The 14,796-nt window shown below is 39.9% G+C and overlaps 1 protein-coding gene across 4 annotated transcripts in view; it reads right to left on the bottom strand.

Moving 5' to 3' along the window:
• The window catches only part of FGF13 (fibroblast growth factor 13), a 324,403-nt gene that overhangs the window by 62,160 nt on the left and 247,447 nt on the right, over positions 1–14,796 (bottom strand). For all 4 annotated transcript variants that reach the window (XM_075259704.1, XM_075259701.1, XM_075259702.1 and 1 more), the window contains one exon: positions 10,018–10,121. In XM_075259704.1, the coding sequence (XP_075115805.1) occupies positions 10,018–10,121 (104 nt within the window). The remainder of the gene's footprint in view (positions 1–10,017; positions 10,122–14,796) is intronic.

Here is a 14,796-nt window from a genome sequence, read left to right as displayed (position 1 = left end):
AAAACAGTATCTAGAACACATAATAAATGGGTTTCACTGAATGCAGTCCAGATTTTTTGGCACAAATTTGGCATTCAGTTTAGTACATCCCTAGTACTTGCCTACTTGATATTATCTATGTTTATTATATATTAATTTTTTTCTAAGAATATTTATGAGGATAATGTTTTCTTGTGCAACTGAACGCCCAGTAATCTTCCAAAGAATGCTGTAAATAGTGATTTAAAAAAAAAAAATTAAAAAATTTGGACTATAATTTATTACAGATGTCTTCTTATCTGTACGGTATCTACAAACTTGTTTCTCATCTTTTTTTCTCTCATCTTCATCTCATTCTAGTTTCTTACGATCACTCATTCATCCTACTTGTAAAATTAAATAATGAGAGAATTTACTAAATACAATAAATAATACCATATGGAGACAATGGATTTCATTATTTTGAATATTTTCTCTGTAAATTAGTCTACAGAGAGAAAAATAGAATGAATATATTTGCATTAATATTTTCAGAAATAATTTCATTATGGGACGCATGACTACAGAAGACAAATGCTTCACAGGAAGAATACTAGTTCCCGTAACCTTACTTTTAACCCCTTCCCGCCAATGGCATTTATTTATTTTCGTTTTTCGTTTTTGACTCCCCTCCTTCTAAACCCCATAACTTTTTTATTTCTCCGCTCCCAGAGCCATATGAGGTCTTAATCTTTGCAGGACAAATTTTTCTTCATGATGCCGCCATTAATTATTCTGTATAATGTACTGGGAAGCTGGAAAAAAATTCAGAATGGGGTGAATTTGAAGGAAAAATGAATTTCTGCGACTTTCTCACGGGCTTCGGTTTTACGGCGTTCACTGTGCAGCCAAAATGACATGTCCCCTGTATTCTGTGTTTCGGTACAATTCTGGGGATACCAAATTTATATGGTCTTATTTACATTTTAACCCCTTAAAAAAAATCCAAAACTGTGTTAAAAAAATTTTTTTTCTAAAAGTCGCCATATTCCGACGGCCATAACTTTTTTATACGTCCGTGTACGGGGATGCATAGGGCGTCTTATTTTGTGGGGCTGAGTGTAATTTTTAGTTCTACCATTTTGGGGAATTGCTTTTGCTTTGATCACTATTTATTAAAATTTTTATCAGAATCAAAACAGTGAAAAAATGGCGGTTTGGCACTTTTGACTTGATTTAATCCCAACCATAAGTAGGGATTTTGGATAGTTTCCCATGATCATAATACAACCATATTGTGGTTGCACCTCCTGTATCCCCTTATAGTTCTACTTAGATCACATAGGTTTTGCAAAAAGTTATATTTAAAGGTGTTTCACAGTAAAGATATGTATTGTCTATCCATTGCACAGATGACAATTATACAATCAATGGGATCCTGGAACTCCCACTGATGACTAAGGCTTGGTTCTGGAGGCCGCCTTAGAATCCGGTAAAAAAAAAGGCTACCCACGACTGGATGCCGATGCAGTTCATACACTGCATCGGCATCCAATCACGACATTCCGCTCCAGATTAGGCCCAAATGAATGACCTGCGGAATCCGCCTGAAGAAAGGGCATGACACCTCAAAGGAACCCATTAAATTCAATGAGAGGCGTTTTTTTGTGCCCGGATTCTAACTTGGATTTCGCCTCAAAAATCTCTGTGTGAACCCGGCCTAAATTGGGATTCCCCCGTCTCCTGTCTCTTCAGTCTTTATAGAACTTATTGTCTCACTCAGCTATCTATGTCAGTCCAATAGACTCTGAATACACACATGGGTGACCATCACTCCAATAAAACAAGAGATAGGACACTGTTTTTATTTTAAGAGTGCCCACTGGAGGTCGGATCCCTCAAATTAGAATGTGAAGCCATATCCTACCAAATATGAGAATACCCCTTTAAATTCATAAAACATGTCTATACGGGTTGCAGCTAGAAGATTTACTTGGATATTTAGGAATCTTCATAACATAAAAAAATAACAAAGAAATATTATTTAAAAAAAATAAAAAAAACTATAGAAATAAAATAATAATCTCTCTATTTAAGTAATAATAATAAAGTTATTTTAAGGTAGATTTAATGGTATTTAATGGTCACCATATAAAAACAAGCACATAGTCCAACAGAACAGTATACAGCGATATAAGTGCAAGAGAAGGGGCAAGCAGCGAAATTGTAAAATTATCTTAGATCTTATGTTCTCGTTTAACTACACCTTGATATGGAATGACTGCTAAAATGGCTGTCTATATATAGCAATCGCTCAGTGTCACATCAGCACTGTATTGAGGCTCATCAAGCCATAGCAAAAGGATGTCACATTCTCCATGCTTGTCTGTGTTATAATTGGGTTATGCTGAGAGACAGAGAGAGGTCGTCATCCATATTAAATGTGAGAGCTTCTTGGAAGATGGACTTCTTCATTAAAGAACCATGAACATACCGTGAATACAGGTACAGGTAGAGTTCTCACTCGTCGCCTTGGATTTAAAGGGAAAAATTACAAAATGAACCTTGTAATCGGTATTTGATATAAAACTGGCTAAAAATTAAAAACCCACAAAGAACGACACAAAAGATTAAGTACAATAAAAAAAAAAGTTGTGCAACACTGAAATTTCATTTTCACGGAAAATACTGCCGTTCTCTGTGTATTTCTCAGGGGAACGTGAAGAACTGTGAATTCTTTTCTGTCACTGAACTGGAGATGGGGAATTCTGTGTCTTACAAGTAATTACCTTCCTATGCAGGCGAATGTGAATTGAGAAAATCATTGAATGGGTACACAAGATGAAATAGCTTTGTGCAGAGCTGATGGTTCTCCTCTGGTCACGGTAAAGTCTTTCTATTTTATAAACTCCACTTTTTGGATGGATTTATATAGGACGTTAAGGGGGAATAGCAATTTGCTCTTAATTTTAAAAAAGTACAGCTTTGAAAAAAAAAATATGACAAATAAGGGGCAGAAACAGGTCAAAGTGAATAATACAAGCATAGGTTATTTCAAAGTTTCACTGATATCACTCCACTAGATGGGGCTATCACAGGTTCTACAGTTAGAGATGAACGAACATTGTTCGGATCCGCCGATCCGAACAGCACGCTCCCATAGAAATGAATGGAAGCACCTGTGACGCCGGCCACCGGCAAAGTCAGTGTCACAGGTGCTTCCATTCATTTCTATGGGAGCATGCTATCCAGATCGGCTGATCCGAACAGTGTTCGCTCATCTCTATCTACAGTATGTATGAGGGCGGTGGTATCAAGAAGCCATTCTGCCTATTCCAATGTATGGTATGGCATGAGAATATTTTTCTTGGGAGATAGAGCCAGAATACAACACTTGCTGCTCACAGGGACATTGTGTCCTTCAAGCAATGGGCTACAATGGGCTACATTTATTGAGTGTTTTAGAAACATGTTAGCCCTTACTCACTTAGGGCCATATCATAGCAGAAAATGGCCTGATTTGGTGGAAAAGTGTAAAATTTTGGCACAAAAAAGGTCTAAAGTAAGGTAACCAAGAAGCACTATATCATAATGGTAACCAAAAACATTTGAGGATGTGTAAAAATGTAGCCGCCTTCCAGACTAGCACCGGTCTGCTGTCTCCTCCACTTGTCTGATCACTCCCTACGAGTCATCCCTTATACACCTTGTCAACACCTGCTCCTTGAAAGTCCACCCCCCTCCCTACACACACACACACACACACACACGCACACACACTTTTCTTCTACACTGAATCTGCAAAGTAGAAGATATGCAACACATGAAGGAACTCACCACTAATCTCCGGAATAGACTTTCATTGTAGCCTGGAGCCCTCGATTCTTGTCCAGAGCTCATAGGACTATAGAGATATCATAGGGTAGAGGCTGAGACCACACGTTGCGTAAACCCAGTTTTTTTTGTTGCAAATTTGGCCAAGGGCTTTTGAGCCAAAGCCAGGAGTGGACTTTCTACATATTTTCCATTGCTTTTGTAACCATTTTTGCTATGGTTTAAAAAAACACTGAAAAATCTGCAGCAAAAAATCTGTGGCCTTAGACTAATTAGAGGGGAAAAAAAAGGATTTAAAGATGCCATTGTGTACCCCAAACTCTGGCTCTCCAGATGTTGCCGACCCACCAGAATGTCCTAACCATGGTTGAAGTTGTCACTGGTTATGGAACACTTCACAGAATAATCTTAAAAACTAGTTATTTTACAACAGGCAGGTACATTTGTAGATACTGTATATATCCTACTCAAACCACCAAACCTGACCTCTACCATTTCATAATTCAAAATGTCTGACTCGACCAACATCCAAGCCATTAAACTATAGCATACAAAAGCATAAGATTAAGATACATAAAAAATAACAAGAACAATGACAATATAACAGAGAAGCAAACACAGATATTAAACAACAATAAGTTGCAGCCATACAGTAAGCATGAGTCACAGGTTAGACGAGTGAAATGGAAGCTGAGAAGCCTGTAATAAGCTGTCACAGTATGTGGGGAAAGTCATAGCACACGTATTGATCGCGCCGGCTTCCTCCTAAATGTCGACTAGGTTGCAAGACAGAGATTACAGTGAAATCCTCCATCTAATGAGCGGCTATGAAGATTAATTTTGCAGGATCATTTCTGCTCCTTTAACAAATCATTCCTGTGGTAAAACTAATATCATCAATCTTTATTCTTAAACGGATATTCTCTCATTATTATGGTCTGCAAGGAGCCAGGGAAGGGCAACCAAAGAGCCACGTCATACACTGAATGCAATGAGGAACGACAGCATTGAAAATGTGTGCAGATTTTATATGGTATTCTATATGGCTACAAGTCCATTATGTTTTACCTGTTGGGGGTCTATCCCCACGAGCTGATCTACAGGGGTGCCCACAGTCAGACTCCTACAAATTGATAGGACGTCAGTTTTGAAAAGGAGTATAGCATCTTTAAAGACATATGTTTATATACCCCTGCCCCACATTCATTAAAACTTGGGTTTGCAGAACAATGAATGTGTTGTGTCTTCAGCTCCAAAAAGGAGCTTGCACCAAAGATGCGCCCTCACACCTCTATGCCGGAAAACCAGTATAGACGCTTGTGGTAAATATTGCTAGGCACTGCCTCTAAATTGTCTACCTTCAATCAAACATTTAGGGAAGCCGGCCACACATTTCTCATAATATGTTTCTTATTGTTTTATGCTTTTTGTACTCTTCAGGTCTTTACACTGAATCTTTAAGGTTTAAAATATCATATTATTTCTGCTGCGTCATCTTTGTGAATGGGAGGGGCCATTGCTCAGCTGTTTCTAGAAGGTGGGAGGAGTTTACTGAGCCTTAGCCGGTTTGGACCAGTTAGATACAGTTTCGAGTAGATAGCTGAGGAGAGAAGATGGAGCAAGTTGTGCTCCTAAGTTTTACTGGCTGTCTAACCAGGAACCCTGAGACAAGGTGCCCCACACCCAGGCCGGGTGCACCCCACAGGAACCACTAGCACTATTCTCTGCTCTCATGCATTTTCCTCATTGCCTGTGGGAGATTTTGGCACAAAAGTCACCATAACCGGTGGGAGGAAAAGGCCATTTGCAATATTGAGTTGATCCCAACCCACTGTCTCCACGTCACTTTCCTTGGAACACTACGCGTTTTTACACTTGTAGTCATACATTTTCTATAAGATTTTGGTCAGGACTTTGTTTATGGCTACCCCATTATTTTCACTTTGTAGTCCTTGACCCCTTTAATACCTGGCCATTTTTCCTGGCTCATGACCTGATACATTTTTATGTATTTTAATACAAGTGGCTTTGATGGCCACAACATTTATCAAGTTATTCAAATAATTTTTGCTTCTTTTTTGGTCATACACAGGACTTTTTTTATGTTGTTTTTACATTTGCTTATCATTATAGTTTACATCGCAAATGGGATTCAAGTAAAAGTTACCACCTGTATAGATTAACCCATTGGCCCATCATTACATCCTCTACTGACTATAGAAGTTAGCACAGAACTCTCCAATAGACCGACATAAGACTACTGCTGCCGACGGCAATGTGGTAAAGCAGATCACTAAATGCTGATGGAAAGGAGTCCCTCAGGGTCTAAGACCAATTGGGTGTGAGGTGAGGGGTGAAGCGCGCACAGACCAACAACCAGATCAAAAAATCTTCAGTAACTTTATTAGTATCAAGCACTACGCATTTCAGGCAGGTAGCCCTTCTTCAGGTGCACAAACAACTACAAAGAACAAAAGGACAAACCATGCACATGTCGAAATTGTTATAAATTTTTTTTTACTTTTTATAATAATCATTATATTTGCATAATTTCTATATGTTTTTATGACGATTTCGACATGTGCATGGTTTGTCCTTTTGTTCTTTGTAGTTGTTTATGCACCTGAAGAAGGGCTACCTGCCTGAAATGCGTAGTGCTTGATACTAATAAAGTTACTGAAGATTTTTTGATCTGGTTGTTGGTCTGTGCGCGCTTCACCCCTCACCTCACACCCAATTGGTCTTAGACCCTGAGGGACATCTTTCCATTATTGTGCGTACCCTGGTCTGCGCAAGGGGAAGTAGCTGCTGCTGCCATGATCATTTGTTGTGTGTTTTAGGTCTTGTGATTTATTACAACCCAACAAGGCAAGAGGCCATAAATTGGTCCAAATTATACTGTTACTTGGATTACTACACCATATTGGCGCTCGGTGTCTCTCTCTTCTTGTTTATTTTTCACTAAATGCTGATAACAGAGGAGAAGCTTAGGCAAGATGGCCGTCCCCATAATCATATACAGAAAATAGAATTTAAAAAATCTACAATCAGAAATAAAAACAGATTAGAAAAAAAGTGATCTATTTCACCACCTGCTTTTACTAAAATAAAAAGTATAGCCTTCTGTTGGGAAGATTGATCCTCTGAAAAAATTTGTAAGGGAAATCCATGCTAATGCTAATGAAATGCAAATATGTGTCTGCACCTTTTAGAAAATCCTGCACATGATCCACAGCTCAAAGCAGTTATACATGAGCTTCATCCAGCTCGCTGTGTAGTGAAGGATTATCACAGCTGCCACCCAGCGTGTCACATTTTACATAAACTGGAAGCTGCTTACCGATCAATCGCCATTTGCACAACCATCATTCATGATATATTTTTCGTTATAACCCATGCAGTCGCTCAAAGTGATAGATCTTAATGTAAGTCGATCAGTGGCTGGTATATACCGGATTTATGAAAGTGTTTAATAAATGTCTTAATGTTAATGAAGGGAAGACATCGCCATCTTTAATCATGTCTTCAGAAAATGCGTTTATAGATCGATATACAGTACTAGCTGCAAATTTATTAGTAATTCTCATGCATATGAGTGCACTGTATATTCATACGCCTCTAATAGTATACTATATTATATCATTGTAGCATGCGTCATCCTACATTGAATTACAAAGGTGTTCACCACCAGAAATATTACATCTACGTGATGATATGGTGTTACACAAAGATGCCATATGGTGACACTCATAGAGCACATGACTATGGAATATGGAGATAATGGGTCTCTATGTGTTTTTGCCGTGTTGGTGATTACATAGCATTTTTTCACTGATTTAGTTTGCCGAATACTTAATGCGTTGTCTGAAAATTTTTAAAAAGTTCTATAACAAAGGCAAATATGATAAAATATATAGTAATCACAATTCCCCTATAAAATTCAGTGGTAAATGCCAGTCTGTGTTTACTTGTAATACAGTGATAATGTGCCATCCATGTACATGACCACTATAGTCAATCCTTGGTCTAGCCAGTTATGTGCCATCCATGTACATGGCCACTATAGTCAATCCTTGGTCTAGCCAGTTATGTGCCATCCATGTACATGGCCACTATAGTCAATCCTTGGTCTAGCCAGTTATGTGCCATCCATGTACATGACCGCTATAGGCAATTCTTGGTCTAGCCAGATATGTGCCATCCATGTACATGGCCACTATAGTCAATTCTTGGTCTAGCCAGTTATGTGCCATCCATGTACATGACCGCTATAGTCAATCCTTGGTCTAGCCAGTTATGTGTCATCCATGTACATGGCCGCTATAGTCAATCCTTGGTCTAGCCAGTTATGTGCCATCCATGTACATGGCCACTATAGTCAATTCTTGGTCTAGCCAGTTATGTGCCATCCATGTAAATGGCAACTATAGTCAATCCTTGGTATAGCCAGTTATGTGTCATCCATGTACATGGCCGCTATAGTCAATCCTTGGTCTAGCCAGTTATGTGCCATCCATGTACATGACCGCTATAGGCAATCCTTGGTCTAGCCAGTTATGTGCCATCCATGTAAATGGCAACTATAGTCAATCCTTGGTATAGCCAGTTATGTGTCATCCATGTACATGACCGCTATAGTCAATCCTTGGTCTAGCCAGTTATGTGCCATCCATGTACATGACCGCTATAGTCAATCCTTGGTCTAGCCAGATATGTGCCATCCATGTACATGGCCGCTATAGTCAATCCTTGGTCTAGCCAGTTATGTGTCATCCATGTACATGGCCACTATAGTCAATCCTTGGTCTAGTCAGTTATGTGCCATCCATGTACATGGCCGCTATAGTCAATCCTTGGTCTAGCCAGTTATGTGTCATCCATGTACATGGCCACTATAGTCAATCCTTGGTCTAGCCAGTTATGTGCCATACATGTACATGGCCACTATAGTCAATTCTTGGTCTAGCCAGTTATGTGCCATCCATGAACATGACCACTATAGTCAATCCTTGGTCTAACCAGTTATGTGCCATCCATGTAAATGGCAACTATAGTCAATCCTTGGTATAGCCAGTTATGTGTCATCCATGTACATGACCGCTATAGTCAATCCTTGGTCTAGCCAGTTATGTGTCATCCATGTACATGACCGCTATAGTCAATCCTTGGTCTAGCCAGTTATGTGTCATCCATGTACATGACCGCTATAGTCAATCCTTGGTCTAGCCAGATATGTGCCATCCATGTACATGGCCGCTATAGTCAATCCTTGGTCTAGCCAGTTATGTGTCATCCATGTACATGGCCACTATAGTCAATCCTTGGTCTAGCCAGTTATGTGCCATCCATGAACATGACCACTATAGTCAATCCTTGGTCTAACCAGTTATGTGCCATCCATGCAAGCCTCACTGCAGTCACTTCCATAAGCGCATGTCATTGCTGCAGGGAACCTTTTATCACCTCCACAAATCCACAACGACTTCTTTACACCTTTTAATAAGTGTCTCTCCACTGATTCCGACACATTTTTTTCTCTTGCTCCCACCATTCCCGAGCAATCAGTGCTTTTAATTTTGGTGTCTGATATGATAATTAGGCTCTGTACAGTCAGGAGAAGGCAAGAGGGTGTGATTGTGAGCTTTGTCTCTGATTGGACAGTTTCAGAGCTCAGTATATTGCCCCCTTGCCTACTTCTGCTTGAAACTGCCCCCATTAAACGTTATAAAGAACTGGAGTTGGACGAGGAGGTGAAAGGACTTTGTTTTTTTTTATTTTACCACATATGTTATTGTTAGGGATTTTTTTAAATTCCTGGACAACCAACATATCTTGACACTGCTACTTTGGCAGTGCCAAGAAAATTTTCCAATATGTGTTCAAAAGTATTTGATTTATTATGGTAAACAGAGAGATTGGGGAAGAGCAAACCGATTCAGATAGAACTGGATTCAACCCAAATATTTCAAAAGGTTTGGGTTCAACCCAATGTCATGACATTGACACGCCCCACGTGATCCATCCGTGTGTCACTGGATGGTTAGGTCTTACCCTGTTGTGATATTCTATATATGTCTATGTCAGGCTACACAATGGATGTAACATTATATTTAATTGGTTTCATGAAAAATTGGAGTCCTTAACCATACTGTATTTGAGTCAAAATAAGGATAGTTATGTCTGTAAAAGCAATGTCAGCATTCATTTTCGTCCAAATGTACTTACTGATGGGTACAAGTATCCATCGCTGTTCATAGCTAGGTATAGTTTAGTTTGAACACCTTGAATAGCCACCACTCGTAAGCCAACTGGTATGAGGTTAAACAAAGCTGTAATAGAAGCAAAAAAAAATCAAATTATAGATAGAATACATATAGTAGTATACAACAAGTATTCAAATGATCAACACTGCATAAATGAATAGTACAGATGAGTATGAGAAGCCTTGTAATATCTGCTGTTATCAGGCTGTTTCCCCACCACGACTACTCAGCTAAAGTGACTTTTACTGTGACAATCCATGCTGTCTATAAAATGTCTGCAGGTCATAGGACTCAATTTACCTATAGAAGTCTATAGAGAGAGAAGTGGGGAGAAGTAAGCAGAAAGCACAGGAGATGAGCAAAGAAAGGCAGCTTTAGTGAGATGCTGGAGCTGCTTATGAGCTTTCTATCACAACTAAAGTGACAGAAACTTTTTTCACAACAGCATATGTCATCCTTTCTCTTTAAATGTACTGCATGGTTTTGTGGTTGTATCTGAGTGATATTAGCCAGTTACAAAACAGATTGTGTGTAGTATATGGCAGCCTGTACTCATCAGCTAAGAGAAGACTTAAAACTTCAACCATATTATACAGAATATAAAATATATAATGACCAGAAATAGTGTTATTCCTCAGGTAGTCCCCACTGTGGGACTATTAAAGGATTATCTTATCTTACTATTGTTTAATGGAAAGGCTGTTCAAAGGTTAAACATGGTTTAAGTATCTTTAAAGAGGACCTTTCACCTCCTGGGGCACATGCGGTTTTATACACCGCTAGAAAGCAGACAGTGTGCTGAATTCAGTGCAGATCGGCTTTCCCGTTCTGTGCCCCCAATGAAGAGCTATCAGTGCCTGTACTGTAGCTCTTCACCGTCAGAAGGGCGTTTCTGACAATCAGGAACGCCCTTCCTGTCTATTGCGCTGTACTGTGAGAGCGGTGAGAAACGTCCCCTCCCTTCCTGATAGTTCTTGTCCATAGTCGAGTACTGGGGTGGACGGGGTGTTCCTCATTGTCGGCTTTCCAGCAGTATATAAAACTGCATGTGCTCCAGGTGGTAAAAGATCCTCCTTAAGTATGGCAGAAAGTCTTGTAACAGAGTCTCTTAAAAAGCACCTAGAAGCTGTAAGTGCATTGGTAGTAGTATTTTTTTCATTATTATTATTATTATTATTATTATTATTATTATTACAGGAGTACCATAGGGCAATGAAATGCATCGATGATATAATTTACAAGCTACTATTATGGTGATATAATAAGAAAATAAGTAGGAATCCACATATGATTTATTAATAGAGATGAGTGAGTAGTGTTCGATTGAGTAGGTATTTGATCGAATATTACGGTATTTGAAATACTCGTACTCGATCGAGTACCACTCGCTATTCGAATGGAAAAGTTCGATGCAGAACCAGCATTGATTGTCCGAATGCTATACAGTCAGCCAATCAATGCTGGTTCTTCTCCTACCTTTAGAAGTCCGTGCAGCTTCCCCGCGGCGTCTTCCGGCTCTTCATTCACTCTGCCAAGCATCGGGCCTGGGCAGAGCCGACTGCACATGTCTGCTTGTAGTGCCTGGCAGAGTGAATTCAGAGCTGGAAGATGCCGCGGGGACGCTGCACGGAAAAGACTTCTCGGAGGATCCAGCCCGACCCTCACTCGTGGATTTGGTAAGTATAATTTGATTGAACGTTTCCTACCCCTGAAACGAGCATTTTCCCCCCCATAGACTATAATAGGATTCGATATTCGATTCGAGTAGTCGAATATTGAGGGGCTACTCGAAACAAATATCGAACCTCGAACATTTTACTGTTCGCTCATCTCTATTTATTAACCTTCGATGCCCAGTTTTTTTTAGATAAGTTGGCAGATCCTGCCAGTCTCCAGGTGAATGCTGTGCAATTTTTATAGAACCACTGCCGAACACAACGTAAAGTTGTCAATAGGACAAATCACAGGTAGAATTTTCCACATGGGCACTAAGACCGTGCAGAGAATACCGCAGCATGCTGTACCTTAGTCCACTTTTGACACTGACCCATTCAAGTCAATGAAGTAAACAGCCTACCTTTACCTGTATCTACTTCACGAACGGCCATTGATTTTACACGTCCTTGTAGAATATCAGTGACATTGACTCCCCAGAGAGAAGGCAAGGGTGGTTTATTACCATCTCTGCCTTCCCAATTGTTCCATGAAAGCCGCCATGAATGTAAAAAACAGACACTTTTTCTGCTTACTTTTTAAATTTTCCCATAGATAAAAATGTGCAAAACAATGATATAGAAATAAACCCCTATGTATCACCAAATAAAGGCACAAAAATCAGGTATAAAAAGCAAAAATGTGTATCGTTGTGAACCAGGAAAAATGCCCAGTCATGAAATGGTTACGTTATCTTGATTTTATATTGCCAAACAGTGGCATCTGTCTATGATAAAATAATTGTCAGTAAAATCTTGCCATATAATATATAAAATCCTTCCTCACATATGGTGACGGCACACAGTCCTCGTGAACACTGATCCATTGGAGGCCAGTTCATGATTTTTCGAGTATATTCACATGAAGCCAATTTGTTGTAGGAATTTCTGCAACAGAAAATCAGCTCCATTCATCTGGATGAGGTCGTTTTGGCAGCAAACACATAGATTTCTGCAAGCCCCGTTCAGATGAAAGGGACAGTCAGGGAAATTTCTGAAGTGTGAATTCTCGATTTGTTTTTTCACATGGCAGCATTAAATTCAATGCAAGTGAATGGGGGCTACATGTAATGGACCATCAACATATAGGTCATGTTCTATTTTTGTCAGTTTTCCTCCATATACCCAAATGTATTCCCCTCACTCTCAAGACGGCTGTGAAAAATGGACGTTTTTGCAGCGGTTTCGCACCTTGGTTTTGTGAATGTAGCCTTAGGCTCCATTCTCACGGAGTAACGCGCTGCGCATTTAGACACATATACACGTGTCAGAGTGTGAGCGCTCAAAACAGATCCCATTCACTTCAACATGTGCCGGCTCACGCGTGCTGCACATTGAAATCAATGGGTTAAAAAGCCTCCCATTGATTTCAATGTGTAGCGCCCGTAAGCCGGCACCCATTGAAGTGAATGGGATCTGTTTTGAGCGCTCACACTCTGACACGTGTATACGTGTCTAAATGCGTGGCGCGTTACTCCGTGGGAATGGAGCCTAAGGCTGAAGACACATAGGTTAGCTGGGGTAATGTAATGTAAAATAGCAGCATAATGGAAGAGACTTCTCCAAATCTCACCTACATGGTGCAACTAAAACCCATAGTGCAAAGTGATTCACGCTGTGCGTTTTACACTTGCAGAATATTAAGTATTACTCAAGATAGGAGAATCGGTTCGTACCAAGCAGGGTTTGCCCCAAATATTCCAAGAAGATTAGTCTAGGACAAGCTAAAATGGCCACCACTAGAGTTGAGATTTTAGGATCTATTTTAAAATCAGATTTCCGATCATTTTCCAGCCAATCCAGATAGTGAAATTTGCTTGATCGCCAATCAGGATCCAAACTTTTCCGATCCCAATCGCTCAACCCTAGTCAATGCTTCTTTATGGGAAAAGTCCCTTTTAGGGTTGAGCCAATCTTGAGATTTCAATATCCGATTTCTGATATTTTGCCAGCCAATCCCGACTGCGATCGTGAAATTTGCTCAATCGCCGACTGGGATCCGATCTTTCCCGTTCCCGTTTGCTCAACCCTAGCCACCACATTATACTCTGAGGTTTCTTCAGGAAGCACTACTTCGTTGGTTTTCCACCCTGCTTGCCTCTTTGACGACAGGATGATTATAAATGTGGACTAGGCAGGGATGCCTCAACCCAAAATATTCACTATAACCTGAACCAGAGAGTTACAGCTGAAATCTATGCCAGCATTTGACACATGGGTTCTTCAGAGAAATGCCAGAGGTCTTGTAATAATTCTGGCGCATCTCATGCCAGTTGGGGAAATATTGAGTATTAGCCCCTCTCCCATATTGGAGAGGGGCTAACACTCAGCCACTCCACTGTTCAGCTAGAAGTGACTGCCAGACATAGACAGCTCCGTACACTGTGTAGTGGCTGCTCCTGAGTGCTACAGTTCAGATTCCACTCAATTTAATGGGATCTCAGGTCTAGTAATTTGGCAAAGTCCCTACACAGTAGATACAGCAGTCCACTTCTGGCTCTATTTCTGGATGCTTAGTGCGCTGGGTGTCACCAGTTGATAGTATGTCTCCATACACTGACATCGTCCAATCTATGCTGACAGTGTCAATTTGTGTTAGGACACTCCCTTTTGACAATGTGAATATTGGTACCCAGTTGTCAATTTACTCATACATGTTCAGCAGGAATAGCAGAGGAACATCACAAAATAGACTTAGAACAGAAGATGCTCCTTAGCCTCTTGATCTGAAATTAATTACTTTTTAATTACTGGATTATTAAATAGTACTTGATGCTCGTACTAAAGAGAAATCTAGGAGTACAGACAAAAATCAAGACTTATGGTCAGGAGGGATACACAACTGACTCTGCTTCATCATTTAGTCTTGAATATATACAATTCCAGATTATCGCAGCTCACTTGCATTTATAGAGTAAGAATGTTTATACTTTTAAAGATGACCTTTCACCATTTGGGGCACATGCAGTTTTATATACCGCTAGAAAACCGACAGTGCACTGAATTTGGTGCTGAATCGGCTTTCATGT

This window comes from Leptodactylus fuscus, chromosome 11, assembly GCF_031893055.1.
Source record: "Leptodactylus fuscus isolate aLepFus1 chromosome 11, aLepFus1.hap2, whole genome shotgun sequence".
NCBI lineage: Eukaryota > Metazoa > Chordata > Amphibia > Anura > Leptodactylidae > Leptodactylus > Leptodactylus fuscus.
Note: the sequence above shows the minus strand (reverse complement) of the source record. Positions and strands in the feature narration are given on the sequence as shown.